Consider the following 15,015-nt stretch of genomic DNA (forward strand, 5'->3'; position numbering starts at 1 on the left):
AACTTTTATATGTGTTTACATGGAGTGAACTGCGATGCTAATGTAACGCACGTGTTAAGCTAGGCTAATCAGTAAGTTTGTCATTAAGATGTGTGTTAGCTAGCAATTTATTTTCATTTTCTGTATGTTTCAGTTACAAATGAGAAATAGCAAGGAGAAGCCTTGAGAGAGATAAGGCTTTAAAGGATCTTCATTAAAAGCAAGAAAGGCAAGCCTTGTGTGGAAGATCTCCTCTATTTTGTTCGCTAGCTGTCTAGCTTCACATGGTCACGTGTCGTGAGGGCAGCATAGTAAAAAGACGAAGGAAAAGACGCCTACTCAGCGGGTTCAAACATACAGAGCTACTTTAAGCAACATGAGTCTACGCTCAGGAAGAAATTACCTAAAAGACTACGCTGCTGAAGAGCTAGACGAAGCAGCCGGTGGTGAACAGCAACCAGACGTCGCCACTCAACCAGCTACAACGCAGCAACGGTCTCAGCCATTCGACACCAAGTCGCAGCAATCCAGAACATCGACAAGGCGTTCTCAACGGACATCCTCATCAACAGCTTCTGCAGCTGCAAGGGCCTATGCCAAAGCTCAAGCAGCACGAGCTCAACTGGCCTTCGCTGAAAAGGAAGCTAATGCAATGAAACAGAGAGCTGAACTGGATGCTCATCTACATGTCCTCCAGTGCCAAAAAGCAATAGCCGCAGCTGAAGCAGAGGCCTCAGCCTATGAAGAAGCAGAGATTCAGAGCGGGGAGCTCTACGGAGAACTTTGTGAGGAAGCTGAGCCCATCAGTACAGTGCACCGCACTAACGAATATGTTCAACAACAATGTGAGTTACTCTACCCAGACACTCAGCACAACCCAGCACAGCCTCCTAAAGGAAATTGCAATGAAGTAGATGCACAAGACAGTACACAAATAACTAATCCTTTTATAACCAACACTCAGACGAAAACACCACCTGTAAATAGAGAAAGGAAACAGGAGCAAACAGTGAACACATGTGTAGTCGACACGTACTGGTCCAACTCCACAAAGCACACCCCCAACCTTAACAACTGCGTACCTGAATCAAGTGAAATGCAACAGTTTGCAAAATACCTAATTCGCAAAGAACTAGTTAGCACAGGTCTTTTGCAATTTGATGACAAACCTGAAAACTATTGGGCATGGAAAACCTCATTCATCAGCGCAACCAAAGACCTAAATTTGTCTCCAAGAGAGGAATTAGACTTGCTAACAAAATGGTTGGGTCCAACATCATCCGAACAGGCTAAGCGCATTCGTGCTGTACACACCCTCAATCCTGCTGCAGGTGCAAAGATGGTCTGGCAACGCCTTGAAGAGTGCTACGGCTCACCTGAGGCTATTGAGGACGCACTCTTAAAAAAGGTAGAGGACTTTCCTAAACTAACAAATAAAGACAATGTTAAGCTGCAGGAACTTAGTGACATCTTATTGGAGCTACAGTGTGCTAAACAAGATGGTGCACTCCCAGGACTTGCTTACCTGGACACAGCTAGAGGAGTCAGGCAAATAGTGGAAAAACTTCCCTTCAACCTACAGGAAAAGTGGACAACTGTAGGAACACAGTACAAGGAGACTCATAGTGTGTCATTTCCTCCTTTCTCAGTTTTCACACAATTTGTCCAGCGGCAAGCGAAAATGAGGAATGACCCAAGCTTTGCTATGTCCAAGGCCAACACCCATGTCCCTTCTCCCACAGAAAAACTGAGGTCATATAGTCGCAAACCTACTGTGTCAGCACACAAAATGGACATTACGGCAGAGCCGGACCAGAATAATCTCAGTCCAAAGAAAATGGAGGAACCGGATCGCCAGTGCCCAATCCACAAAAAACCACATCCACTCAAAAAGTGTAAGCTCTTTAGAGACAAACCTATTGAAGAAAGACAAGCCTATCTCAAAGAGCACCACATATGCTACAGATGCTGTGGGTCTGTCCAACACATTGCAAAAAACTGTAAAGCAATGGTTAAGTGTATTGAATGTGACAGCCTCAAACACTTATCTGCAATGCATCCTGGTCCTACTCTTGCCCCTAAGAGTACTACACCAGGAAACCACGACAATGAAGAGCAAATCGAGAGCTCACCTTCAGTCGAGTCGAAGTGCACAGAGGTATGTGGCCAAGGTGATAGCCCACGTTCATGTTCTAAGATCAGTTTGGTCAAAGTGTATCCCGCAGGCCAAAAAGAGAGAGCTATAAAAATGTACGCAGTAATAGATGATCAGTCCAACAGGTCACTGGTTAAGTCAGAGTTTTTCAGCCTTTTCAAAATCAATGCCAAACCCACTCCATACACCTTAAAGACTTGCTCTGGCAGAGAACAAACCTCAGGTAGGAGAGCTGTAAACTTCTTCCTCGAGTCTTTGGATGGAGAAGTCAACATCCAGCTACCCCCTTTAATTGAATGTGACTCTGTGCCGGACAATAGATCTGAAATACCCTCTCCAGAGATTGCCCAGCATCACCCACATCTTCTTCCAGTGACAGATAACATCCCACCTGTCGACCACCATGCCCCAATCCTTTTACTCCTTGGAAGGGACGTCATCAGGGTCCATAAGGTACGTGAGCAAATCAACGGACCCAATGATGCACCATACGCCCAAAGGCTAGACCTGGGTTGGGTTATTGTGGGGGAGGTGTGTCTAGGAAAAGTGCACAGTCAGTCAGAGGTCAATGTCTATAAAACACACACCTTAGATAATGGACGTGCATCCTATTTTGAGCCTTGCCCAAACACAATTCACGTTAAAGAGAATTATGGGGTCACTATGAATGCAACCTGCATCACAGACGATTTGGGACACTCTGTGTTTGTTAGATCTGAGGGTGATAACAAACAAGCCATGTCTATCGACGACAGAGCATTCCTGACAATAATGGACAGTGAAGTTTATCAAAACCAAGAGAACAGCTGGGTTGCACCTTTACCCTTTCGCTCACAGAGAAGGAGGCTCCCTGACAACCGAGAACAAGCCCTAAAACCCCTCTGCTCTCTCCGAAAGACTTTGGAAAAGAGACCAGAAATGAAAGATCACTACATCCAATTCATGCAGAAAATGTTGGATAACGACCAAGCCGAGCCTGCCCCTCCTCTGCCACTAAATAAAGAACATTGGTATCTGCCCACGTTTGGGGTATACCACCCACAGAAGCCACAACAAATACGAGTCGTGTTTGATTCAAGTGCAGAATGTGACGGAATTTCGCTCAATCAAGTGCTTCTTGGCGGACCTGATTTGAACAACTCCCTATTGGGAGTGCTGTTGCGCTTCCGCAAAGAGCCCATAGCCCTGACAGCCGATGTGCAGCAAATGTTTTACTGCTTCGTTGTGCGCGAAGACCACAGAGATTATCTGCGTTATCTGTGGTATGAGGACAATGACATTACAAAGAGCATAGTTGAGTTTAGAATGAAGGTCCACGTGCTTGGAAACAGCCCGTCACCCGCTGTTGCCATCTACTGCATGAGACAGGCAGCACAGCAGGGAGAACGAGAACACGGATCTGATGCAAGACAGTTTGTTGAGCGTCAGTTTTATGTTGACGATGGTCTCACATCAGTCGCCACGCCAGAGGAAGCAATCAACCTGCTCACAAGAACGCAAAACATGTTGGCAGAGTCTAACTTGCGCCTCCACAAGGTGGCATCAAACTGCAGTCAAGTCATGGAAGCTTTCCCTGTTGAGGATCGTGCAAAGGACCTGAAAGATTTAGACCTAGGAGTAGACCCTCTTCCAGTTCAGAGAAGCTTGGGACTCTGTTGGAACCTACAATCTGTCAGCTTCACTTACCAGGTGTCAAATGAGAGCAAACCATTCAAACGGAGGGGAGTATTGTCGACAGTTAATAGCCTCTATGACCCTTTGGGATTTGCTGCTCCCATAATAATGCAGGGCAAAGCATTACTCAGGGAACTGTCATCTGATGGAAAAGACTGGGACACACTCTTACCCCCTGAGAAACAGGAGAGGTGGGACTTACGGAAAGACTCTTTGCAAGCCCTTGAGAACCTCCAAATACCAAGGTGCTACAGCCCAGGTACGTTAAGCACAACGAAAGTGAAAGAACTTTGCATTTTCTGTGATGCCTCCACTGTCGCTATAGGTGCAGTAGTCTATCTGCGTACAGTTGACAGTGAAGGACAGTGTCATACTGGGTTTGTGATGGGGAAGTCTAAACTCGCACCCCGCCCCGCACACACTGTACCACGCCTGGAACTATGTGCTGCTGTGCTCGTGGTGGAAATGTTTGAGCTCATCAGAGACGAGTTAGACATTAAAGTAGACAATGTGACTTTTTACACAGACAGTAGGATTGTGTTGGGGTACATACACAACACCTCCAGACGATTCTACATGTATGTTGCCAACAGGGTTACGCGCATTAGAGCATCCACCCATCCGAGTCAATGGCATTATGTACCAAGTGAGTTAAATCCAGCTGACCAGGCCACTCGGTTCATTCCAGCAGCAGACCTGCAGAACACTACCTGGTTCTCAGGTCCACCCTTTCTGTACTCTGACCCACACACAGAACCACACACCGGTCCTTTCACGCTCATCGAACCTGAAAAAGACAGAGAGATACATCCGGAAATAAAAGTAATGAAAACTACTGTAGCAGAGCCACAGTTAGGTTCTGGCCGTTTCAAAAAGTACTCAAACTGGATCACTCTTTGCAGAGTCATAGCCAGACTCATTCATGTAGTTACATCCTTTGCACAAAAGACAAGTGGACAAAGGGGATGGAAAGGTTTCAGTGAGACACCGAGCGTCCAAGAACTCACCCGAGCCCAAGCAGTCATTATTCGAGCCGTCCAACAAGAAGCTTACAAAGGGACGCTTGAAAACATTAAAGAAGGAAGGAAGGTCAGTGGCATATTTGATGCACTCAAAAAGCTCAATCCTGTAGTGGACAAAGACAGTCTCTTACGAGTTGGTGGACGTCTTTCCGCTGCCGATCTCACAGAGAATGAAAAGCACCCTCTGATTATCCCATCTACCAGCCACATCGCCATGCTAATTGTAACTCACTATCATGAACGAGTGGCTCATCAAGGAAGACACATAACTGAAGGAGCTATCCGTGGTGCTGGGTACTGGATAATTGGAGGGAAGCGGCTTGTGTCATCTGTCATTCATCGGTGTGTCACATGTCGCAAGTTGCGAGGCAAAATGCAGATCCAGAAAATGGCAGACTTGCCTGCAGACCGAGTCACCCCTGAACCACCCTTTACCACTGTAGGCCTAGATGTATTTGGGCCATGGACTATTGTGACGCGTCGTACAAGAGGTGGTTGTTCCCAGAACAAACGTTGGGCTGTGTTATTCACATGCATGTCAACTAGGGCTGTGCATATCGAACTGATAGAGACTATGTCTGCTGATAGTTTTATCAATGCATTAAGAAGGCTCTTCTCTATTCGGGGCCCGGCCAAGTTTCTGCGCTCGGACAGAGGCACGAATTTTGTGGGCGCTTGTAAGGAATTAGACCTAAACTCAGGAAACAAAGCAGTAGGAAAGTACCTGCAAGAGAGAGGGTGTGTTTGGACTTTCAATCCCCCTCATGCGTCTCATATGGGAGGCTCGTGGGAGCGCCTTATAGGCGTTGCCAGGCGCATTCTGGATGCAATGTTGTTACGAACTGAACAAACACGTCTTACTCATGAAGTGTTGTGCACCTTCATGGCCGAGGTGATGGCAATTATTAATGCAAGGCCTCTTGTTCCCATATCCACCGACCCTGACAGTCCTGCAGTACTCACTCCAGCAGTGCTACTAACGCAGAAGATGAGTGCTGTGTCCGCCCCACTTGGGAACTTCTCATCAGGGCAGCTGTTTGGGAAACAATGGAAACATGTTCAACTCCTCGCTGACACTTTTTGGAAAAGGTGGAAAGGAGAATATTTGTCCACCTTACAAAGTCGTGCAAAATGGACAGAGACTAGACCTAATGTCAAACAAGGAGATGTGGTCCTGCTAAAGGACCCCCAAGCCAGCAGGAACGAATGGCCCATGGGACTAATAGTAAAAACATTCCCCAGCAGCGACAAGAAGGTCCGAAAAGTGGAAGTGCGGACTGTAAAAGATGGGACTGTTAAAATGTTTCTCAGACCAGTTTCAGAGATTGTTGTTTTGCTTGCAGAGACTGAATGAATATTCTTCAATGCTAAATGATGTTTGAATATGTTGTATTGATGTTTATTGTGATATAATGTGTGTATATCAAGCGGGGAGTGTTATGCCTTTTGGTCAAAAGTCAGTAGTTAGTGCATAGTCTGATTAAGTTACATAAGCAAAGTGATAAATAAGTTCAAAGTTAAGAAATATTATAAGTGATTCATGCTAAAAACAGTTAAAATGTATGGGTTCGTAATTTGCTCAGAGTGAGACATCGTTATCACAAGTGATCTTTGTATTCTATGTGTGGAAATGGGAGCGAGGGAGCGCTCTGATCATTAACCCATCTTTGACGTATTTTCTCCGTTAATGCCGTGAAAAGTGCTTCGGCAGTATTAAAAGAGTGAACGAGTTCATGTACACGCTAAGAGTGCCCTACACGCTTGTACCTTGGGAAACGTTCGTCTTTGTGAGTATTAATATGTTCAGAGATAACTTTTATATGTGTTTACATGGAGTGAACTGCGATGCTAATGTAACGCACATGTTAAGCTAGGCTAATCAGTAAGTTTGTCATTAAGATGTGTGTTAGCTAGCAATTTATTTTCATTTTCTGTATGTTTCAGTTACAAATGAGAAATAGCAAGGAGAAGCCTTGAGAGAGATAAGGCTTTAAAGGATCTTCATTAAAAGCAAGAAAGGCAAGCCTTGTGTGGAAGATCTCCTCTATTTTGTTCGCTAGCTGTCTAGCTTCACATGGTCACGTGTCGTGAGGGCAGCATAAGGTTTTCAGCAGCTTAAATAAGTAACATATAAGACTCGCCAGCTGGATGCACAGAATGGTATCAGCTGATCCACAAGCCTACAGTGGGGCAAAAAAGTATTTAGTCAGCCACCGATTGTGCAAGTTCCCCCACCTAAAATGATGACAGAGGTCAGTAATTTGCACCAGAGGTACACTTCAACTGTGAGAGACAGAATGTGAAAAAAAAATCCATGAATCCACATGGTAGGATTTGTAAAGAATTTATTCGTAAATCAGGGTGGAAAATAAGTATTTGGTCAATAACAAAAATACAACTCAATACTTTGTAACATAACCTTTGTTGGCAACAACAGAGGTCAAACGTTTACTATAGGTCTTTACCAGGTTTGCACACACAGTAGCTGGTATTTTGGCCCATTCCTCCATGCAGATCTTCTCGAGAGCAGTGATGTTTTGGGGCTGTCGCCGAGCAACACGGACTTTCAACTCCCGCCACAGATTTTCTATGGGGTTGAGGTCTGGAGACTGGCTAGGCCACTCCAGGACTTTCAAATGCTTCTTACGGAGCCACTCCTTTGTTGCCCGGGCGGTGTGTTTTGGATCATTGTCATGTTGGAAGACCCAGCCTCGTTTCATCTTCAAAGTTCTCACTGATGGAAGGAGGTTTTGGCTCAAAATCTCACGATACATGGCCCCATTCATTCTGTCCTTAACACGGATCAGTCGTCCTGTCCCCTTGGCAGAAAAACAGCCCCATAGCATGATGTTTCCACCCCCATGCTTCACAGTAGGTATGGTGTTCTTGGGATGCAACTCAGTATTCTTCTTCCTCCAAACACGACGAGTTGAGTTTATACCAAAAAGTTCTACTTTGGTTTCATCTGACCACATGACATTCTCCCAATCCTCTGCTGTATCATCCATGTGCTCTCTGGCAAACTTCAGACGGGCCTGGACATGCTCTGGCTTCAGCAGCGGAACACGTCTGGCACTGCGGGATTTGATTCCCTGCCGTTGTAGTGTGTTACTGATGGTGACCTTTGTTACTTTGGTCCCAGCTCTCTGCAGGTCATTCACCAGGTCCCCCCGTGTGGTTCTGGGATCTTTGCTCACCGTTCTCATGATCATTTTGACCCCACGGGATGAGATCTTGCGTGGAGCCCCAGATCGAGGGAGATTATCAGTGGTCTTGTATGTCTTCCATTTTCTGATGATTGCTCCCACAGTTGATTTTTTCACACCAAGCTGCTTGCCTATTGTAGATTCACTCTTCCCAGTCTGGTGCAGGTCTACAATACTTTTCCTGGTGTCCTTCGAAAGCTCTTTGGTCTTGGCCATGGCGGAGTTTGGAGTCTGACTGTTTGGGGCTGTGGACAGGTGTCTTTTATACAGATGATGAGTTCAAACAGGAGCCATTCATACAGGTAACGAGTGGGGGACAGAAAAGCTTCTTACAGAAGACGTTACAGGTCTGTGAGAGCCAGAGATTTTCCTTGTTTGAGGTGACCAAATACTTATTTTCCACCCTAATTTACGAATAAATTCTTTACAAATCCTACCATGTGAATTCATGGATTTTTTTTTCACATTCTGTCTCTCACAGTTGAAGTGTACCTCTGGTGCAAATTACTGACCTCTGTCATCATTTTAAGTGGGGGAACTTGCACAATCGGTGGCTGACTAAATACTTTTTTGCCCCACTGTATGTGCATTATCAGCAGTTATCAGCTGGTGCACTGCAGTTGTTAGGGTTCACTTGACTTTCGGGCGGGCCTGAACTACAGTTATGGTCAGTTTATAAACTGCCAAATATAAAGTACTCTAGGCAGTATGGGTCTGTTCTGGGCCCACCTCTCCTTATGTATGTAAATTGGGGGTAAAACCTGAGGACAGCAGTGAAGACCCCCTTAAACAACACCCAGCACTTTCACAAGGTTGCATGGAAGGCCAGGGGAAACGTGAGCAGCAGACCTCCAAATGGCATTGCAAAAAGCCTGTTTGAGCAACGTGACATGCTGTAAGACCAACTGACTTCACACAGATTTCCTGCTCTGGGGTAACATAACAGTGATGTAACATGTAGGTATATATGTGCATGCAGTAGAAGCTAAAACTGGAAAAGATGGCAACTCACTGGCTTAATTAGGGAAGCTGCCAACGACTACATTACCAGTCAATTAAAAGTCAGTAAGACTGTAAAAACAATCAAAATTAAACGTAAACTAACGAATTAGATCTGCATGTAGGAGTCATCTGAAGCAGCTAAACAGCAAATCCTCAAATATACTCATATTTGAAATGTTGCTGAAAATATTTGGCTTTCTGCACAGTGGAAAAAAAATTGCAGACATAGCTGTTTGTATCGATCAAAGTGCTGCAGAACCCCATGGCTACCACCAGTTCTGCTTTCACTTTTGCCTCTTTACAATGAGAGATGGATGCTGCCCGGTATATTGATTTCAAAAGGTGATCTAATCCCTTAATTGGAGATCCCTTAAGGTCTATTTAGGCTTTCTTACTATCTATTCATTTTCTTCCACTTATCCAATTCAGGATCGCAGGGAGGGGGCTGGAACGTAACACACAGAGAGACAAACAGCACTCACATTCACACCTATGGGCAAGTTAGAATCACCAGTTAACCTCACTAACTGCATGTCTTTGGGTACAACATGCAAACTCCACACAGATGTTGGCTTCGAACCCAGGACCTTCTCACTACGAGGCAACACTGACCATCGTGCTGCCTCGGTGTCAAACTACATGTATGCCATTTTTTTTATGCACTGCACAGAGAGCCAAAAATTTCTGCAACATTTCAAACATGAACATATTTGAAGATTAAATGTGCTTAGCTCAAATGACTCCTACATGCAGATCTGTTAGAGTGTGCTTAATTCTGGCTATTTTTAAGACTCTTTCTGACTTTTAATTGACTTTTAATGGAGTCAAATGACCAAAACAATTTACTGCCAAAAATGACTGCAGATTTAAGCGGTGTGTTTTTGCAAAGACAAAAGTACAGCGTGGTTCTTGCAACTGTCGCCAATGTTTCTGTTTATTGTGTTGTTGTTCCGTTTGATAATCGTTTCCTTATGAATGCTTCTCATCCTTAGGTCTCTCTTGTAAAACAGACACCCGAGAGAGAATCTTAATGAGACTGGCTGATGAAATAAAGATTTCATAAAACAAATGTGCCACCGTTAGACACAAATCTTTAGCCATATGTCATGAAGTTGATGATATTACTGAAGATCAATCTTGCAAACTGACAGAGATACAGAGGATTCAATGAGCAAAACGCTGATCATCGTTTGGTTTTTAATTCTGGCTGAGTCAAAGACAGCAGACTGACAAAAAAAAAACCAAAAAAGTGTGCTAAAATAGCCGAGTGTGCTACATATAGGATTTCAAGTTACATTAACTCCGGGGATTATGAATGACTGCATAATATAGGCTCAGCCGCTGATCATCCGTTTCATACTTACTTGGCAGCAGAAAAACAATTTCTGAGTCTTTCTCCATTAAATAAAACATTCACAGAACCACAAGGTAAGAAGCACATTTAAGATGCCAGCAGCAAAAAGGCACACACCAAAAGATAAATACATAGTGAATGTCAACGAGGCAGATCAGGGACTCTCAAATGGTTATGATATAGATTTATGTGTTCTGACATCCCACAGATGGTGTGAATTAGTCAGAGAGGGGGTGCCAGCATGAGGTCAAGAGAGATGACCTGGCCTTCAGCCTGCCACTTGGGAAACCAAAGCAACAGACATGTGAAGCTGCCACTGCTGCAGTGGAACAACCCAAAGGGAAGCTATGGCAGCTGTTATTGGAGCTGCAGAAGAGAGTGCTCCCGTAAACTGTTCTAATCTCATCATCGTCAGAGGTAAACAGCACTGAAAGGAGCCACAGCAGCACAAACGTGCATAAAAGCAGAGGGGGTGATAGAAAAGCTACATTGATTTTGACAAAGAGCAGAAAAAGAATTGTGTAAATATAAGGACACACAAAGCGGATCAAATGGGTTTCTAAACGTGTAATGATTGATTTTTTTTCCCATTCATTGCCTAGAAATGATTTTGCATTTGAGAATAGTTTTCAATAAGCCAGTGCTTACCGGTAATATGAAGGATGATATAAATGAATTAATTTGTTGAGAATCAAAGGTTGAGGCCTTCAGCTTTACGAGCAGCTAACAAAGGACGCCTACCGTAATGTCTCATAAAGGTGCCGAGAAGCACAGAGAATTACCAGATTGCCTCAGGAGGCAGTTCCCATATGTCTGACAGAACGAGGGGTGGGGATGTCGACTTTAAAGGAAGGGAGAGACCCGTTTAATGATGAAATCATAAAATCCTGTGTAAATATGTACAAAGCACTGGCGGCTCTTACCTGATTGATGTGCTTGAGCTTGTCAATGATCTGATTTATGACGGGGTCAGCTCCTTTCACTTTGACTTCGGGGTTGGCGATCTGAGCTTTGATTCCGTTTCCGACCACACGGAGAGTGTAGCTGTGAACACAAGAACAGAGGACAGAGGGTCTGTAAATATATTCAGATATCTTCCAGTCATTTTAAATAATACCAGTGAGGTACATTTCACAGATAATTCATATAATATAGTTTTTATAGCACTTTTTTTTAACCTGTGCAGCGTTTACATGTCTTGCATAATGTCCAACATATTGAAACAATTTCACACATTTTCATCAGCTGGTTTACAGACAGAACCACATCTCACAAGAAACATGCAGCTCAAAAAAAGGTCTCAAAGACTTTGGAGTCAGACCTGTTACAGATCGTCAACTTTTCTTTAATATCAGGTGTGTTTCCAGAATCACTAAAAACTGCTGTAATTAAACCTATACTGAAAAAGGACAATCTTGACAAGACACAAATGAACAACTACAGGCCGATCTCAAATCTCCCATTTTTAAGTAAGATCATTGAAAAAGCAGTTTCTCAACAGCTCAATTACTTCTTAAAACAGAATAACTGCTATGATGCCTTCCAGTCAGGTTTTAGACAGAACCACAGCACTGAAACCGCTCTGACCAAAGTGTTTAATGACATATGTCTGAATACAGACAGTAGAAAAATATCATTCTTAGTCTTACTGGATCTCAGTGCAGCATTTGATACAGTTGACCACAACATATTACTCAAACGACTGGAGAACTGGACAGGTCTTTCAGGAACTGTACTAAACCGGTTCAAAACATACTTAGAAAACAGGAAATACTTTGAATCAATAGGTAACTTCACATCTGAGCAGACAAGTATCACATGTGGAGTTCCCCAAGGTTCCATCTTGGGACCCTTTCTGTTTAACATTTACATGCTCCCACTGGCACAGATTATAAAGAACAACAAAATAAACTACCACAGCTATGCAGATGACACACAAATATATATCACAATGTCACCAGGAGACCGAGGCCCTGTACAGGCTCTTGGTAAATGCATTGAGGAAATTAATGACTGGTTGTGCCACAATTTTCTCCAGCTAAACAAAAACAAAACTGAAGTAATAGTCTTTGGCGCCAAAGAAAAATGATTACAGGTCACCAGAGAACTTCAATCTATACATCTAAAAACCACAAACCAGGCGAGAAATTTGGGTGTAGTGATGGATGCAGACCTAAACTTAGAAAAACACATTAAGACAATAACAAAATCAGCTTACTATCACCTCAAGAATATATCAAGGATAAAAGATCTGATGTCTCAACAGGACCTGGAAAAACTAGTCCATGCATTCATCTTTAGTAGGCTTGATTACTGTAACAGCATCTTTACAGGTCTACCTAAAAAATCAGTCAGACAACTACAGCTCATTCAGAACTCTGCTGCTCGAGTCCTCACTAAGACCAAAAAAGTGGACCACATCAGTCCAGCTCTGAGGTCTATACACTGGCTGCCTGTCCGTCAGAGGATAGACTTTAAAGTTCTGATGCTGGTCTATAAAGCTCTGAATGGTTTGGGACCAAAATACATCAGTGACCTCCTGACCCAGTATGAACCTTCCAGATCCCTCAGGTCATCTGGATCCGGTCTTTTATCAGTTCGCAGAGTCAGAACCAGACACGGAGAAGCTGCATTCAGCTTTTATGCTCCTTATATCTGGAACAAACTCCCAGAAAGCCTCAGATCAGCTGAAATACTCAGTTTATTTAAATCCAGGTTGAAGACTCACCTGTTCTCAGCTGCATTTGAATAAAGCACCAAATCCACACTTTTAAGCTTAAATTTCAAAACTTACATTTAACCACTGATTTTATCTACTGTTCTGATTTTATCTGTTTTGATTTTATCAAACACGTTCTCACTCCCAAAGCGTAACATTTTACGCTAGGTGACAAATCGTCAACATATTACGTTTTCGGCTACCCACCATGTTCCTAAATGACGACCTCGGAAAAAAGAGGAAATATGAGAACCGTCTGGACTCCATCTACACATGTTCGCTCTTTTTCATCAAATCGCTTATGGTTAGGGCTAGGGATAAGGTTAGGTTTAGGGCTGGAATACAGGGCTGGAACGCCTATTACCGCGGGAGCGTCATTGCACTGGATTCCAGCCATAACCCGCCGCGTACCATAAGAACGCCGAAGGTCTCCTTTCGCATTCCTCAGGAACGCCGCGGGACGTGACAAAACATCGACATGTTATGCCTCGGGAGTGAGAACGGGCTGGATTTTATATACTGTTTTGTTTGTTTGTTTGTTTGTTTGTTAATTAGTTAGTTAGTTTGTTTGCTTGTTTTAATCAATTTTAAATCATGCTTTTTATTTGTTTTTGTTTCTAATGTCTCTGTAAAGCACTTTGAATCACCTTGTTGTTGAATTGTGCTATACCTTGCCTCATAATGACATCTGATGAGCTGCAGTGTTATGTAAAAGTCTTGAGCCACCTCTCATTTCTTTATATTTTGTTTTCTTTGATTTTTTTTAAGTGGTTGTGAGAACTAGTTCTAGGAAAAATCTATTTTATTTTGTGTCTTTGGGCACTTTGTTATTAGCATATAATTTCTTCCTGTCTCTTTAGTGTATCTACAAAAATGCCAAAGATGACACAGTTTGAATAAAACAGTGTTTTTTGCAAGAAAATATCAGTTTTCAGCTGTTAGCTGAAACTTCAAAACTTGGCTGAAAATCCCAGCATGGTGTCCTTAAAAAAGCTCGACAAGTGGAGAGCAAAAGAAGAGGCAATCCTTAAAAAAAATCTATCTACAGCAGACGAGCAATATCTAAAAGTCATGTTTCTAAGGAATAAAACAAAATCCAGCAAAGACCTCACACAGGGCCTGGGAGATGATCCTTCAGCTGATCCATCTACTGTTCACTGAAGCCTCATCAGAAATGGTCTCAGTGGAAGGATGGCTGTTCCTTCTTAAGGAAGGGAAACAGGCAGAAAAGGCTGAGGTGTGCCAAATTACACAAGAACTGACCTGAAAATCAGTGACTACAGGTAAATGGCCTGCATTTGTATAGCGCTTTTCTAGTCCATAGGAACCCAAAGCGCTTTACACTACATTCAGTCATTCACACACTGGTGATAGCAAGCTACATTGTAGCCACAGCTGCCCTGGGGCGCACTGACAGAGGCGAGGCTGCCGGACACAGGCGCCACCGGGCCCTCTGACCACCACCAGTAGGCAAACATGGGGTTAGTATCTTGCCCAAGGATATTTGGCATGCAGCCAGGATGCAGCCTGGGATCGAACCACCGACCTTCTGATTAGGGGCTGACCTGCTCTGCCACCTGAGCTACAGCCACCCACTAAGTCTGATGGAGTAATGAATCCACATTTGAAATGTTTGGTTTAAATCGTCATCAATATGTACAGAGGAGGAGAGGACACTGTGAGTGTATAAAACCTGGTTTGGAGCTGCATTTCAGCCAGTGGTGTTGGGAATATTGTCAAAAATGATTATGAACACAGAAAAGTACCATTAGACTGTGATCCACCATGAAATACCATCTGGAAAGCGTCTGATTAGCAACAGCTTCATTGTTAAGCATCAACACTCATTGATTGGCCTCTCAGATGAGATGCTAACATTTTTGAAGCAGGGTGGGATCATCTTG

At 43.5% G+C, this 15,015-nt stretch overlaps 2 protein-coding genes across 2 annotated transcripts in view; one reads left to right on the top strand and one right to left on the bottom strand.

Moving 5' to 3' along the window:
- Positions 1–15,015, bottom strand: part of gpc5a (glypican 5a) — a 159,343-nt gene that overhangs the window by 75,096 nt on the left and 69,232 nt on the right. The window contains exon 7 of the mRNA XM_086289790.1: positions 11,316–11,436. Coding sequence (XP_086145916.1) covers positions 11,316–11,436 — 121 coding nt within the window. The remainder of the gene's footprint in view (positions 1–11,315; positions 11,437–15,015) is intronic.
- LOC147339142 (uncharacterized) lies at positions 1,441–6,875 on the top strand. The gene is made up of 2 exons (XM_086289779.1): positions 1,441–6,617; positions 6,775–6,875. The coding sequence occupies exon 1, from the start codon at positions 1,661–1,663 to the stop codon at positions 6,182–6,184; it is 4,524 nt and encodes a 1,507-aa protein (XP_086145905.1). The 5' UTR covers positions 1,441–1,660; the 3' UTR covers positions 6,185–6,617; positions 6,775–6,875.

The sequence above is a fragment of the Aulonocara sp. 'chitande type north' Nkhata Bay genome, linkage group LG1, assembly GCF_057382095.1.
Source record: "Aulonocara sp. 'chitande type north' Nkhata Bay isolate Kocher_YH1m ecotype deep benthic linkage group LG1, A_spYH_male_GT1.1, whole genome shotgun sequence".
NCBI lineage: Eukaryota > Metazoa > Chordata > Actinopteri > Cichliformes > Cichlidae > Aulonocara > Aulonocara sp. 'chitande type north' Nkhata Bay.

What these genes read in the sequence shown, in the direction of transcription:
- LOC147339142 (XM_086289779.1), top strand. Translation starts at nt 1,661, where the DNA reads ATGAGGAATGACCCAAGCTTTGCTATGTCCAAGGCCAACACCCATGTC.